The 15,445-nt window shown below is 41.5% G+C and overlaps 3 protein-coding genes across 3 annotated transcripts; 1 reads left to right on the forward strand and 2 right to left on the reverse strand.

Moving 5' to 3' along the window:
• Positions 1 to 20: 20 nt before the first annotated feature.
• LOC108148731 (FAST kinase domain-containing protein 4) lies at positions 21 to 2,415 on the forward strand. Its single transcript, XM_017275910.2, has 7 exons — positions 21 to 106; positions 282 to 492; positions 553 to 1,269; positions 1,331 to 1,580; positions 1,640 to 1,914; positions 1,968 to 2,037; positions 2,097 to 2,415. Exons 2-7 carry the CDS (start codon positions 300 to 302, stop codon positions 2,305 to 2,307), a joined length of 1,716 nt encoding a protein of 571 aa, XP_017131399.1. The 5' UTR covers positions 21 to 106; positions 282 to 299; the 3' UTR covers positions 2,308 to 2,415.
• Positions 2,416 to 2,441: 26 nt separating this feature from the next.
• On the reverse strand, positions 2,442 to 5,549 carry LOC108148730 (IQ and ubiquitin-like domain-containing protein). Its single transcript, XM_017275909.2, has 7 exons — positions 4,954 to 5,549; positions 4,637 to 4,892; positions 4,359 to 4,576; positions 3,194 to 3,837; positions 3,031 to 3,143; positions 2,791 to 2,975; positions 2,442 to 2,733 (listed from the first exon to the last, which is right to left on the reverse strand). Exons 1-7 carry the CDS (start codon positions 5,385 to 5,387, stop codon positions 2,469 to 2,471), a joined length of 2,115 nt encoding a protein of 704 aa, XP_017131398.1. The 5' UTR covers positions 5,388 to 5,549; the 3' UTR covers positions 2,442 to 2,468.
• Positions 5,550 to 6,634: 1,085 nt separating this feature from the next.
• LOC108148574 lies at positions 6,635 to 9,655 on the reverse strand. Its single transcript, XM_017275619.1, has 2 exons — positions 9,321 to 9,655; positions 6,635 to 7,230 (listed from the first exon to the last, which is right to left on the reverse strand). Exon 2 carries the CDS (start codon positions 7,227 to 7,229, stop codon positions 6,666 to 6,668), a length of 564 nt encoding a protein of 187 aa, XP_017131108.1. The 5' UTR covers position 7,230; positions 9,321 to 9,655; the 3' UTR covers positions 6,635 to 6,665.
• Between the last annotated feature and the right edge of the window lie 5,790 nt (positions 9,656 to 15,445).

Here is a 15,445-nt window from a genome sequence, read left to right on the forward strand (position 1 = left end):
GACTTGGGCAGTGTGGCAAGACTTTGGAAAACGTTATGCGGTCGTTAATCAACACTAGCAAACAGCTGAACGCTGCCGTCATCTGTGGATTCTCAACGTTCAATAGGAAAGTTTGCTTAAATTAAAGGATTTACTAAATGAAACATAAATGATTTCAATGAAAAAAGGCTATAACAAGTCATAAATATAAGGCTGTGGCCTTGGCATACGATAAAAAACGGAAAACTGCCCGCTCAAAATGTAAACAAAAAGGTTATGTAAACTTCTGTGGTTTCTTGCAGCGTGTAGATTGACTGAAAATGTTGGGACTGCAACGTTTTACCGGCAGCTTTGTTAGCCAATTATACCGCCGAGCCGCCTACAGCAGCAATGTGCGGGCGGCGGGCGTTCCACTGGCCAACACCCACACCCCAGGTGGTCAATCGGATGCAGATGCAGTGCAGCCGGAAGCACGCACGCCGGCTGCAGAGGCGGTGGCCAGAAAACCGCGAGGTAGATAGCTCCTTAAACCTCCTATACATTGCTAACCAGTTGGTGCTCCAATACGAACAGGCAACATGGTGGCCGCCGCCTTCGAGTCCCTGAAAAACGACAATCCCAAGGATGAGAGCAAGAACCTGGCCTCCAGCAAGATAGACGAGCGCATCATCAATGCCAAGACAGTCAACGGACTGCTGTCCATCACGGAGAGCAACAACGCCTTCTCACGGAAGCATGCCCTCAGGATTGTCTCCATTCTGGCCGAGTGGAGCACCTTGGATCGGGTGAAGATCTCGGAGTTCGAGAACGACACCAGATTCCTGCGGATTTGCCGCATGTTGGGCAGGACTGTGCCTAAAAGTGGGAATGGAGGCAACAGCAAGACTCTGGGCGAGAGCAATGGCCAGGCCAAGCGGATTTCCGGCTTCCGGACGGACGATCTGAACACGGTGCTAGGCGTAGCTGGCGATGATGAGGCGGCCAAGCTGATAGCCAGCATCAGTCTGCCCCAGATGGTCAAGGTGATGAGCACGCTGGCCCAGAGGAAGCGGCGTAGCACTCCGCTCTTGCGCTCCCTGGCTTTCAACATTAGCAGCGCATCGGAGGCACTGGATCTGAAGCAATCAGCGGATGTGCTGTACGCCATGTCCACGCTGAATTTCCAGGACTCTGTGCTAGGCGCCAAGGTCTGCGCGGATGTCCAAACGGCGCTGCCCAAGAACGTGGAGAAGTCCGCCGTTGTGGGATCCATCATTACCAGCCTGGGCATCTTGCGTTACCGGGACTTGGGTTAGTTTACCTATATAGCCACTCCAAGTCATAACTGCTAATCAAGGCAGATTTGCTCTAGATATCCTGGAATCCCTGACGCAGTGGCTCTTGAGAAACAGCGAAATCTGCCGTCCCCAAGATCTCAGCGCCTACTTCCTTACCTCGGCCCTGCTGAACTTCAAGAGCGCCCAGTTGGAGGAAGTGAGCAACAAGCTGGTGAAATCCATTGTGCGTGAAGACTTCACCAAGCAATCCGAGTGGCTGAGCTTTGTGTGGTCACTCACAATGCTGGGTCTAGTGGAACACAGTCATCTGGCTTCAGTTTTGAGGTTTGTCCTTAAACTTAAACCTTAAAATTTTCAATTTTATTTTTATAATGTACTTGCAGTGCGGACTTCTTAGAGAAATTGCAAAAGGACAAGGCTGGCATCACAGCCACCTCCAAAATGAGGCTGCTCAATCTGAACAGCTATGCCCAGCTATTAGCCACAGACTACAAGGGTCCTCTGCTGTCCGCCGACAGTCCTGCCTACCAGGTGCCCATGGCGCATCCCAAGGCAAAACAAGTGCTAGTCAATGGCATGCTGGATGCTCTTAAAAGCCTGCTGCCGGCCAGCAATCATTTCCAGAGCGCGGTGGACAGTAAAATGGGCTTCCTTATAGGTATGATACCCCTTTTTTAGTCGAACAATTTCCCTGATCCTCTTTCATTCCAGATGCCGTGTGCCACTTTGATGCTAACAGAAATCCCCTGCCCTTGGACAAGGAAAACCCCAAAGCCATTAGGTGATTTATCCCAAATCTCTTTCACTTTCTTGCCGGTATTTATGCTCTACTGTTTTTAGGGTGGCCCTGATGGTCATTGATTTCCATGACATTTGCCACGGAACGCATCGCAGTGGCAGCGGCGTTACGAACTTGACATTTGACCTGCTGGAAAAGAGTGGCTACCACGTGATTCCCGTGCCCTACAACGAGTTCAGCACCAGTGACAAACTACTGAAGCGCGTTCAGTATTTGGAGGCAAAGTTCAAGGCGATTGCAAGTAGCAAATAATTGCAGTTGTAGTTTTATTTAATTCTCCTTGTAATGATTGATCAATATTTGAATTGTTTAAATTTTGTAAATGTTAAATTAGGCGCTGAATTACAAGCTAAACCCAAATGATTGAGAGTGTGTCTAGCCATAAGTTATGATAGCCATAAGTTAAGTTTATTTTAAATGGCATCCAGTTTGCTGGAGCGCTGCTTGTTCATGCCCACCTTCCACCACTGACCCGTCTCCTGGAACTCGATGGCCACGGCAGCCAAGGTGTGGAACAGACTGCGGGCCAGCATGTGCAGATTGCCAATGTGCAGAATGAACTTGGCATCGTACACCTTCTCGATGTCATCGATCTTGTAGTGATCTCGCGTCTCTCGCTCCGTGAGGCAAACACAGTTCCAAGGTGCCCAGTCATCGCTCTTGTTCCAGCGCGGCAATCTGCAGGAGAATAATTATACTTAATAATATTTATAAGTTATCTCGTAGAGAACTCACCTCAGTTCGCTGAGATTCTCGGTCTTGCTGAGGGCCGAGTGTCCATGCCATATCTTGTCTATGATGTGGCGCACATCATCTGGCTGCATCACAAAGGCAAAGGACGTGGTGCACTTGCGTTTGCGCTCATCCCGATGGATGCATCTCAAGATGGACTGGTACACCGTATTCTCTGTGGCCGTTAGCTGTGGGTAAGTGGATCTTATTATATCATATCAAAGTAATCTATGCAGCATCCACCTTAAGATAGTAGCAGTGCTTGCAGGTGTCCACATGACTCTGACGAGTCCTGATGGCAAACTCCGCATAGGTCTTAACCTTCTTGCACACAATGCACATGCGCGATGGAGTTCCTGGGTAGAACATATTAAAAATGTTCAAAGAATTAATGATCCATACTCACTCTCCTTGGGCTTGTCCTTCTGAAACTTTATCAAATCAAAGAACAACATGGTCTGGCGTTTGCGCAAAATTTCCACATCAAAGGATTTGGCGTAGAGCATTAGATTCTTCTCACGTTCAAAGAGATCGAAGAGCTCGGGAAAATTGGGATAGCAAGTCTCCTCGGTTAAAACTGTCATGACCTGGCGGATGAAGTTCAAGCGATCCTCCTTGTTGCGTGGCTTTCGTAGATCCTTGTAGATCTCCGTGAGAAAGCGCACTCGCTGTGTGCTCAACAGATCCATGTGGATCTTGGTGTCCTTGTAGCCGATCCACTCGATCGGCTTACCCATTTCCTTCAGTAGTTGGTCATTGCGGAAATCCTCCATGGCCTTGTAAACCAGATTGCGCTGTCGCTCCACGCCATTCAGCAGCTGGATCTCCTTGTCCAGCAGGATGTTCACCTCAGCGATGCGGGCAGGACCTTCGTAGTTGGCTGTAATCCGCTTCAGCTCAGCCTTTTTCCAGCGACCCACCTCGGCGAACAGTAGATCGAAGTCGTCCTTGTTGCGGGGAAATTGCTTGATCACTCGATGCCGCTCCACACGCTGCTCCACGCACTTTTCATAACGCTCATCCTCCTGCTCGCGATTTTGGACCAGGCGACTGGTCAAGAAAATGTCATTCAGATTTAATTAACTATTAAATACATAGATGCGGTTAAAATATTAGCTGTGGAACAATGAAAAGTGCGTTTAAGGCAAAGAACACCCTTTCTTTTAATTTATCATAATGCCTACTTGTCGATGAACAAAATTACATTAAATAAGCCTATGATGTTATTTTAGTTCTTCGAAGGAAATAAAACTGTCAATAACTCCTTAAAGTATGCTTTTAAATCATTTTAGAACATAACTATAAATCCTCGTTTACCTGCTCTTGCAAAGGAATAAAAACGTTTTTATTATGAGATTTAATTTTAAGTAAATTTTAAAAACACTTTTTTTATATGAACCGTTTTTAAAAATAGTTTTGAATAATATATCTATGATAAATGTGGGATTTTTAGATTTGTCCTATTTAGTATCAAGTTTTAACTTAACAAAAATATAAAAAAAAAATTTCTGATTTTAGTAAGTTTAAAAACTACTACTATTTTGCAGCAACTGTATATATAATTTACCCACCGATATTCTCTAGCCCTCATGTGGATATATTTCCATAAAATCCAGCGCCTCCAATTCCGCTGTATGAGCAGAATCTTCTCGAGCTTTCGTTCGGCTCGCTCCTTCTGGGCAAAAGTCTGGTACTTGCCAGGAACAATAGTAAATTCATTGACTGCGGATACATACAGGATGTTAGTGCCATCCAGATGGCATTGCACCGACTGCTCATGGGCTGTGTTCTGGTGGAGATTGATGGGTAATCAATTTTAAATATTAAAAAATATCGTTTGAGAGCCCACCAGAGTCTTCTCCTTTTGCTCCCAGGTTTGCGTATCCCTAGTCTTGTATTTCCTGTACTTCATCTTGTCGAAATAGGGACCAGTTTGGGTAAAGGCATCCAAATACTCCTTGCCAGTGTTTTTATCCCGGTAGCCGCACAAGAAAGGTTTGACGATGGCCGCATTTTCAATCTCCACCACCACGTTTTTGGATTGACCATCCTGGGTATCCTCTCCAGAAATGTGGACAGTGATGAAGTCCGCCAAGCGATGTTTGCTGATGATAATGGAAGGTATTTTTAAAGACTTTTGTAATCAAATAAAATTTAGATACCCACTCGTAGTAGACGTCCAGATCCAGTTTGGAGGAGGGACTGCCCTCCGCACACAGCTCCAGTTGGAACTCATGGATGCCGTATTCATCCAGGGCCGTGGAGTTGAGGGGCAGGGAATCGCAGAGCACGCGATTATCCTGCCGTAGGACCAATGATCCCGGTTCCACTTCGAATTTGCGAGCAATGTCCTGCTTAACTTCGCCCAGGGTCAAGCAGTTGGGATACACCTGGGCCAGGATGTCGGATTCCGTGAGCCGGAACTTGACCGTCACGTTCTCCAGCTCCACACAGCACTCCTCCGAGTGTTGTGGCTCCGATTCGGTACTGCCGCTGTCCAACGGAGGAGGGCAACCAGGCGGCAACTTGGGCCGCTCACCGGGCTCCACATGGAGTTGCACATTGCACACATACTCCGGGGCATGCTCCTCCACGCTCATCTTGCCGCACACAAAATATATCTATCAAACTGGGAGCGAATAATAGTTTGTAGTCGGGTAATTCCAAATTAAGTGTAAAAACTGCCTGCTGAGATATGGGCAGAAAAAAGAGGATGGGTTGAATGGAGCCATAAATTTGTTCAATAACATTTTTCAGCCGCTGCTAGGCGCCCTGTTGTGGCAACGGGTTGTAGGCCAATAACGCCGTTTTGGCCCTAATTTTATCGGGTTCCAATACAGTGGAGCTAATTGTACCATTAACAGACATCTCAAAATCTAAGTCTTGTCATAAAAACAATTCTCATAATCATTAAGAAATTAACCACATTTAAATTAAACCACATTTTAAACTTGATCAGATTAAAGTCTTTTTGGTAAGATAGATTACTTATAAAAATGTCTTTAACGTTAAACGAATAAAATCAGGGTATTATGGCTTTATTATGAATATTCTTTTAGGTACAATAGAAATTTCTAAAATTATAATTTATAAGCTTAAAATCTGAATTTTTATTAACTTTTAAAAAAGGTCTTAAACGTTAAACAAATGAATTCGGGTAATGAAATGGCTATATAAATATATATTATAAAAATGGAAACGATCAAAAACAACATCAACTTTAATCAGTTTATGATCAAGAAGTTCCACTGAGAGAATTCCAACTGTGCTTAAGTTTTCTCACGCATACGCACTGAATTTTCACAAGTGAAAGCACCCAATCATCTAATGAGCTCCTCAACTCCACTGGGCATTTATGTATGAATTTGCATAGCCATAAATATTTTCTAATTGCCAGAAATTCATCGTCTGCCCAATTCAATCTGCCACTTTTGAGCTCCTTATTATTTATTATTATTTATTGCACAACTCGAGGCATTTGGCATGCGCAAAGACAACGGTGACAGTAATTACTTTTACTAAATGGATTGGAGAGATGGTCGGACCACACGTAAAGCTGATGATTTGAAGCTACCGATGATGCTACCGATGCGGAAGCCGTCTTAATAATGATGCCTAACTATTATATCATGATCCGAACAGATATCATCAGTTTTAATGGCTCCCCCAGCTTTCAGCGATTTCTTTTGCTTGATTTTGACCCAATTCGGGGGGTTTTGTCAATTCGTCAATTCGGCTCATAGGAAATGCGATCCAGATGAAAGGTTTTGCCGTTTCCCATACAAAAGCCTCTTAAACTATTCGCTTACGAAACGCCCCGAATCAAAGCAACCGTTTTCGTTTTCTTTTTCTTTTTTATTATTTGCTAACTATGGGTACTAATAAATAATGTTTTTGTTATAGTAGAAGTTGGACTTTAGGTTGAGGGCCGTCAGTCCGGATTTTGCACCAGCATGTGCTACCTGCAGTCGGTGTGGCCGACCATTGAAGTAGTAGTCCTTTCGGTGCTCCACCCGGTACACGTTACTGGGATTCCGATGGTCCAGTTTGGGCCTAGATGTCGTTGTCGTCGTCGGCGACGTTGTGGTCGTCTTCTCCGTGCCCTGGAGAATGGGATTGATTTTCATCGGCTGATAGTCCAAACCGATGCCGGGTATGTGACGGAATGGCAGTGGGGGTACGGGTATGTAATAGATTTTCGAATCCTTTTTCGTTTTTTTCGTCTTACTGCCGTTCTTGTTGTACTTGCGCAGATTCAGCGGCTTGGAGGTGACCACGTAGTCCATGTACAAGTTGTCCAGCGACGGCGACTGCACCACAATCCGGTTGGCCAATCTCGTGGGCGGCCCATTTGCATCGGCCCTTGGACCGTAGGAGTAGGGTCGGGCTGCCACCAAGTTGGCCAAGATGATTAAAGTAGCCAATGGAAGCAGCGGCGACATTCTGAAAAAGGGCAAACAGGTGGGCGTTTAGAACTTGAATAGAAAATATTACACAAGGTTTAGGTTTGGCAAGGTTTAGCACTTACACAATTAAGGTTTTTTAAATTTATTTATAAAAAAATGGTTTGATTTCTGAACTCCTCAGGAAAATAACATTTACAGAAACACTCTTGATACTGTGAGATTGCTATTCATATAGGCTTTGAAATAACATATTTTTATTTCTTTAGAATTATATAGATTATTCTAGAAATTGCCAAGAAATATTATTCCTTTTCTATTAATAGAAATTTAATATAAAATATTATAAATAACTCTTAATGACTTTTCAAACTAAAGCTAAACCTTGTCGTACTGGGATAATAAATAAAAAAATTAATTAAAATTAAAATTAAATATGATTTTTCGAACAGAAGTTCGTTTTAAAGTAGATTTCAGAAAATATTACCAAAAATAGTTTTTTTAAAAGTATTTAACAAGTTTTAAAAAAGCAGTATGTATGGACATTTGCCGATTCGATTACATTTAGTATTATAAATAAATTACACTTCAGTTTCGTTTTTATGAACAATAAGCTTTCATTGACCAGGAATTTAAACTAAACAGGAACTTAAACTAAACATTTAGTTTAAGAGTGGACAGGAAATTTATTCACAAATAACGCATTTAATGAATTGAACAGGGCTTTTTGATATCCAGAAAAGATCGCAATTTGGGGTGCCTATTTGAGCTTTAACAATTGAGCAACAAATAAAATATAAAAAAGCAGTCATCTGGATAAGCATTTGTGAGAGGTGGGAGAATGTCAAGGCGACAGGCAATGAAAGTGCTGAGTGCCACCCACGCCCCACTCGACAGCTTGTCCGATTGTTCAAGGTTTTGATCGATGGGTGGCGGTGGCGGTGGCTGTGGCAGCAACCGAAGTGGCCAACTCGATCGCCAACTGCCCGCAATCATAATAATAATATAGTGGCCAATGCGATTTTCTGCAAGTCACATGCCAAAGCCGAATAATTTAATAACAAATAAATTGTCTGTGCCCATCAAAGCGCAAAATGATTCGCCTTTACATTGTAAAGTTTCTCACGTTCTCCACATACACATGTATGATACTTTACTATATGTATAGATAAACTGAAGCACTTACATGCCAGAGATAATTTTCGTTTCGATTTGATTTAAATCAAAGCATTTAATGCACGCTAATCAAAGTGATGCCGGCCAGGCAATTACCCTAATGAGCGAGTCGAGCGCCATATGCGGCGCAGATTTCAACGCTTCAGTGATTAATGAGCCGGTGGAAAATAAATTGATCGCCGCATCAGCCGAAAAACCAGGGATCGTTGTGTATGAAATGAATTTTGGGACTAACTAGGGGCGTCAGCGGTTCGCCCACCGTTTCAACAGGTTGTGTCTATGCAAATCTCTTCTCCGAGTTGTATGTTTTTCCGATAAAGACATTTGTCTAGTTCTCGAGTCTGGCAGAATTCCCAAAAAAAATAAAAAAACAAATAAATTGCAGAAAGTTGGATATTTGTTTTGTTGGCTGATCACAAGCCCCGCATGATATATGATATATGATGGCGGTGATCAGGGATCGCAGTGATAATGGAACAAAGTGTCTTGGCAAAATGCGAATCTCTAGAGACCACACACACACATTATAGTCCGGGCTCATTACAATTTAATTGTTTGAAACCCTAATGACACGCAGTTCGCAGAGTTCAGCAACCAGAAACTGAAACTGAAAAACTAAATTTAATTTGTCCACTCACTGACTTCAATTATCTAAGGCTGTTTTATTTTTGCGCCTGTATCAACCGCATTGCCAAGGTCATTTTCGTGATGCTGGCTGGCCATGATTAATCATATCCCGCGCTCCTCACTCTGGTGAAAAGAAAAACTCGAAACGGGGGGTAGCGAAACGAAAGACTTAGGCAGCAAACTCGCTGCAAACGAAAGACTCAGGCAACGAACTCGATGCGGATGGGGGGCAACAATTATAAACTTATTAATGAACCGCCTGCCAGCCGTCAATTGCAAACGATTTAACGTTCTATGGCCATACGACCATGTTCTAATCGCACTCACTTTAAATGGCTGTGATGGCAGCTGCCTGTTGGCCAAGTTGATTACTGATTTTCCTTAGCTATATTTAGTTGATTGTGAAATTTATGGCCCGGGTGTCCTTCAAGTGAAGATGTTTACTTGCATAAATTGTGTAAATTAATTTATGAGTAATGCTGAGCGCACGTTTATTTTAATTTTTCTACGATTAAATTCACTTTTTCTCGCGTTAATTTTTCGCGTTTTCCTCGCACTGCTTTGCCGACGCAACGGTTTTTTCTGTTTCTGTTTGAGTTTCAACTTAAGCGCGCAGCTTTTTGAACGTTGTGAACGCCTCGGAGTGCGGCTAATAAATGAGATCTGCGGACTGTTTGTAGTTTGTTTTTTTCTCTTCTTTTCTTCTTAAATCAAAAATCAGTCTCTGCCGCTACCGCTGCTTCTGCTTCTGCCGACGTCGCTGCCTCTCTGTCGTCATCATCAGCGGCAACGTGCGGAGCGCGCACTTGCTGGATTTATTAATGTGTGAGGTCCTAGAAGCCAACTGGTTAGCCGGATGGCAGATGATCTTCGGATGATGGGCGGCTATAAATTAGCCAGTTTATTGTTTGTCCACTTACTGTTACAGTTGCCAATTGCACTTGGGGGGATTTGCATTTGCCTCCGCACCTCAATCGCCCGCCATTCGCTTAACAAATTCATCAGCTTTACATTTCTCGGCTCCCCTCGAACAGAAAGCAGAAAACCGGGCAGGAAATCCAACACCAACACCACTTGACCAGTCAGTCGGTTCTCGATTGGATTACACCTCGGCAGCTGGTCCAGCTTCTTTAACCCTCTGCAAAAGACTCATTCTATTTTTTGATTTCTATAAATAAATGTAATAATTAAAGAAGATTTAATACTTCATTATTTATCTAAAATAAAAGTTAGAGTTCCCAAAATAATATTCCCATTCCTCTGTCTCTAACATAAAGGTTTTCAAATTTAAAGTTGACTATAATGAAGTTACCAATATGATAACAAACTTTTTTTGTTTTTTGGCATCATAATCTTTAGCTAATTTGTACAAATTTCGGCACAGCAGATATAAAACTGTATGTATTTGCATACATTTGATTATTTTGTTCTGTTTGATTTGATAACATGGATTGAATAATGCTTACAAATTAATTTGAGAATTTTTAAGTTTTATTTATATTGTGGTTTCCATTTTTATATCGCAGATTTTTTGATTTATCCATTCATCTTATACTTATGTTGACAAAGTATAAGTTTTATAACCTTTCGTTCAGTTGTGTTAAACGATTAACAAAACAGAATTAAAAAAGATATTCTTTGGTTGAAGAAGAATAGGGTTAAGACTTTAGGTCGGGATTGGGTTGGGGATTGGGATTGGGATAGGGGTCCAGTCTGGCTGGAAGCTCCTTTGTCTTTACGATACTGTGCACAAATTAGTTACAAATGAACCTACGACAACAAAAGCAGTTGGCGGTAACACGAAGCCTTCGTTGAGGTAGGGCTTTAGGTCTGCTCTTCATTTCTGAGTGCCAAATGGTTTTATGTACTTTTACGGTTTGGATTATTGACAGGCCTGCGGACTCTAAAAACTCCATTCCAAGTGCGTGGGGCGCTCCAAGGGATTCTGTGCATTATTGCCCTCATCACAATTTAATTGGAATGGCAAATGGTGTTCGTGGCATTTTTCCAAACACTTTTGCGTGAGCTGCTGACGTGGATTGGGAGTGTTGTATGGTTGAAAGAGGAATCTCTCGACCTTGGGTGAAAACTGTGACCCAATGAGCCAGAAATCTATGCGGTAAATCAGCGAAAATGGTCATATTTTATGGCGAAATTTAAGCAAACGTGCTTTAATTAAATCACTTCCCTTCGAGGCACCGTTTTATGAGCCTCTAATTAAAACAAGTAAAAGCAACTAACGCGGTGCGGGATTATATAAAGGCATTTCCAACTTTCCCAGGGCCCAGACATCTTTCACCAGCTTTCTTGACCACAGAGACTATCTAAAATTTGGGACCCCAGAAAAAAACACAAACGAAATGACATAACCGCAAAAACTCTCGAATTGTATAGTACAACTTCCCATCTTCTGTCTTAAGTCTCGTTGCCAAGACACTTTAAATATTAATTAGCCATGGCAGCAGAACTGCCGGCAATTAGGCCTCCGGTTTAAACATTGTGTGTTGAAGTGCGTAAGCTCTCGCATGTGCCAAATGGCCAATGGAATCTGAACTTCTCTCTCTCTCTCTATATATATATATATATATATAGATATATATATAAATATAGATATATAGCGAATACCAGTTCTCACAGCCAACTGCACGCACCACCTGTCAGAAGAACGGGCAGTCAGAGGCCTAATTGTAATTGTAATTGTTAACGATTAGACTACACAAATCACGAACAAGCTGCAAACGCCTAGTGGCATGCATCTATGTATCCAGTATCCACTGTCTGTGCATTTCTTCGTGTGCGTCTTCGTGCCTCTGACTCTGATTCTGATTATGGTGCCGATTCACTCCCATTTCAGGCGCCGTGTGTGAACCGACTTTTAGGCATTATTAAGAGTAATATGTTTAATGCTGACGGAAGCAATACGAATAAATGGCGCGGGCACGGGGCGCCAAAATAAACAGCTTAGACCGTCACAGTGCAAAAATAACTTAAATGACAAAACGTATAGGTTTATTTTGCCTAAAATAAAGAATTTTTGTGAGTGCTATTGATAATTTACATGACCAAAAAGGCAGTTACATATCACTATCTCCGAATTCGACGAATTCTCCGAACTTAAACTTTTTACGTTAAATTGTACATCTTATTAAGAGTTTAACATTAATTTCTTGGTACATTTTGTAGTTTCTTTTTGTATAAAATATTATTTTTTTTTTGAAGTTTTTTGGCAATTAAAAAAAAATGTTGTTAGGCCAATAAACCAAAGTACTTATATTTCTGAGTGCTTGGGAGTGCTTTTGGAAAAATAAATTTATTTAATCGCCAACTAGTCAGTGTAAAATGTACTCCTTTTATCTGGTTTTTAATGCACTTCCTCTTTAAAATATAAATATTAATCAAAAACGGATTAAATTATAATATGTTCAAGGAAATTTATAAATCGAATTTGTTTTTCATACTTTATGGGGTACTTTCTCATGCATTTTTACAAGATATGTTATCCCGATTCGCATGTTTGGAGCATTATTTTCGCTGTATGTCACCCCAAATGATGTAGATAATAAACTAACTGAGTAGATCATTAATCTGGCGATAAGGAACCGAGATTGTTATGTTTTTCCCTGTGTATGAGCCCACCCCGCGGACCTCGTTTATCAACCCCGTCTTCGTTTGGGTCCGCAAACCCAGTCTTTTAGTCTTTTTAAGTGTCTTCGGTGCTTGGAGCTCGCTGTTCGGGTCTGAATGACAGGCACACTCTGAGCTCTTAACTCTTGTCTCTTGACTGCTGGCTGCTGGCGCTTGCGTGTTTGGCTACTGAATTTTAAAGCATTTGCCACAGCATGCCGTGAAGTTGAAAGAGGCGCTGCGGAGGAGCTGAAATGGAGTGGAGCTCCTGTCCTAAGGCTTCATTTACATTAGCAACGTTTTAATTAGCCGCTTATAAAGACACACGGCACAGAGATCCGCCGCGATTCATTTAGATGAATGGCGGGAACACCCACCGGCAGTGCTACGTCACAGTTAAGCCGACTAATCAGCCGACTAATCGCAACGATTATATATGGGCCAATTATAGCGAATCGTTTATTGTCGATAAATTCGCAGGTTCATTAAACCCGCACTGCCAGTCAGCAGGCAGCCCATAAACTGAGTCAACCACTTTAAGCTAAACCTCTGTCCGCAGTACGATTGCTTTTGTCATTCGGGGTGCTTGGCATGTGGATCGCATCTCCGTCGAATGGAGCTGTGCACTTACGCAACGCTATGTCAACCATCCCGATTTGGCATTTCTGAGAATTAGCCCCCGGGATATCGGGGTCATAGCTGCCAACACGTCTGCAACTTTCATCGAAAGTCAAATACTTGCGGAGCAGAAAAAGAAAAGTGTAACGAAAGGAAAAGACCTGCCATCGATTGTCAGCCGCAAGATTCAATATTTGCTCATCCGTTCCAAAACGTTTAGCAGCAGCAGCAACAGCAGCAGCAGTGAATTCTTCGCGGGATTTGTGAAAGTCCCCGGGGGCAGGGAGCAGGTTAAAATGGGCGTTACGATTTCCACTGGAGCTTGGCCTCCAATGGAGTTAAATAGTCGAGGAGCCGACGAGTCGAATGGGGGCGATTGGTGGCCAATTGGATTGGCAGTCGAGATCGTTATCCATTGAGTCTGGGGTCTATTGAGTCATAACCAGGGGCTCAGGCTCAAGTGCTTTGGGGAAAGAGCTCTTTAGACTGTCCATCCGAGAATGAGAAATAGAAAGAGAAATAGAAAGAGTGAGCGAGTGAAAAAGAAATTATGTTAGGGGGGGGAATCCCCGTGTTCTGGCCGCGTTCTAATTGCAGAAAAACGTTAGCTTGCTTTGTTATGACGTTATAAAAGATTTATAACCCTAAGAAAAGTTATTTTTAAGCAAAACTAATTATTTTAAGATTTTATTAAATATTTCTTATCTTTACTGGCTTTCGAGTAATAAAAGTTTATAAGTCTTGAAGATTGTTAGTTAGATTGTAAAACTAACGCACTTTTAACTCAGACATGTTCATAAAAAATGTTATAGAAATATCAATTTAGTGAATTAAACTTATTTAAAAAGTAACTGAAGCCTATTGTAATTAAAGTTTATAAGTCTTGAAGATTGTTTTGAAGATAAGTAATCTTAATCTTGTCTTAAACATACGCACTTTTTAGTAAGACATAATGTAGTAATAGTAAATCTTTAGAAATATCAATTCAGTGAACTAAACTTATAAGTGAAATATATTAAATGCAAAAGCGTGACGTACATAAAAGTTAATAAACCTTAAAGTTTGTTTTGAAAATTAGTAATTCAACAAATTTATATTAACTATTAAACATAGTTTTTTAGTAAGACATTGTTTCTTTAAGAAATATCAATTTAGTGAACTAAAGCAATTTTAAAAGTTAGTGAAATTCAATTCAAGTCAGCAGCGTGTCGTAATAATAGTTTATTAGCCTAAAAGATTGTTAGTAAGTTAGTTAACGATTAGTAATTCAATAATTATATGTTTGTTATCACGGATGATTTTTGATTTATAACTCTCGCACTTATTGCAAAGACTTATTGATAGGAAATTTTTATAAAATACCTCTTCAGCAAAACATACTCAATTGAAAAGTAACTGAAATATGTCAAGGGAAGAGCAATGAATTATGAAAAAAACGATAATTACAATTTGGCAAGTTTGCAAAACCCCAGACTCACAATATACATACACTACTTTCGACCTTCAGTTGTCACCGCAGATAAGTTGTCTCTAAAGATGGGTATTTTGCCATGGTTGACATGGCGTTTGAATCCTTAGCCATATAGAGCTTGACCAGCTCTTTCAAAGACATCGTCACCTCCCACACCAAACTGAGTCCCCTGTTTTCCCCAAAACATATCTGCTCGACTGGAGTGGAGTGGAGTGGAGTAGAGTAGAGTGATTTATACCCGCCATAAAGCCGACCTGCGAAACTTTCCAAGTGGCCAACAATCAGAGCAACGCGATAGATATACATATGTATGGATAGATCGTTATTGATGGCCATGGCTTTATGGCCTTTTTCAGTGGCTGAAAGATTTTAACACGTCGCCCGTCCACTGGCGCAAAAATTCTTTTGGCTTTTCCATTAATGATCGAGAAGTATGTTTTGGATAATTGAAAACCAGTTGGTAGTTGGTCAGTAAAAAGGAAAAGCAGATGAAACTTTAACCGAACGGAAAACATAATATAACCCGATGTTTGTATTGTAATTGCGTTAAATGCATTAATTAGCCGGCCAGCGAACGAGAAAGAAATCATTGGAAACGAAGTTAATTACCCCGACGGCTTATATTGTTTTGGCTTCTGCCTGCGGCGAGCGAACTATTATTTCAATTGGAATTTAATTTCGTGAGTGGGCATTGTTTGTATTTGCCATTTGTAATGCCTAAATGCGAGATCTCTGAGCT

Source organism: Drosophila elegans, unplaced genomic scaffold (genome assembly GCF_018152505.1).
Source record: "Drosophila elegans isolate 14027-0461.03 unplaced genomic scaffold, ASM1815250v1 contig_468, whole genome shotgun sequence".
Classification (NCBI taxonomy): domain Eukaryota; kingdom Metazoa; phylum Arthropoda; class Insecta; order Diptera; family Drosophilidae; genus Drosophila; species Drosophila elegans.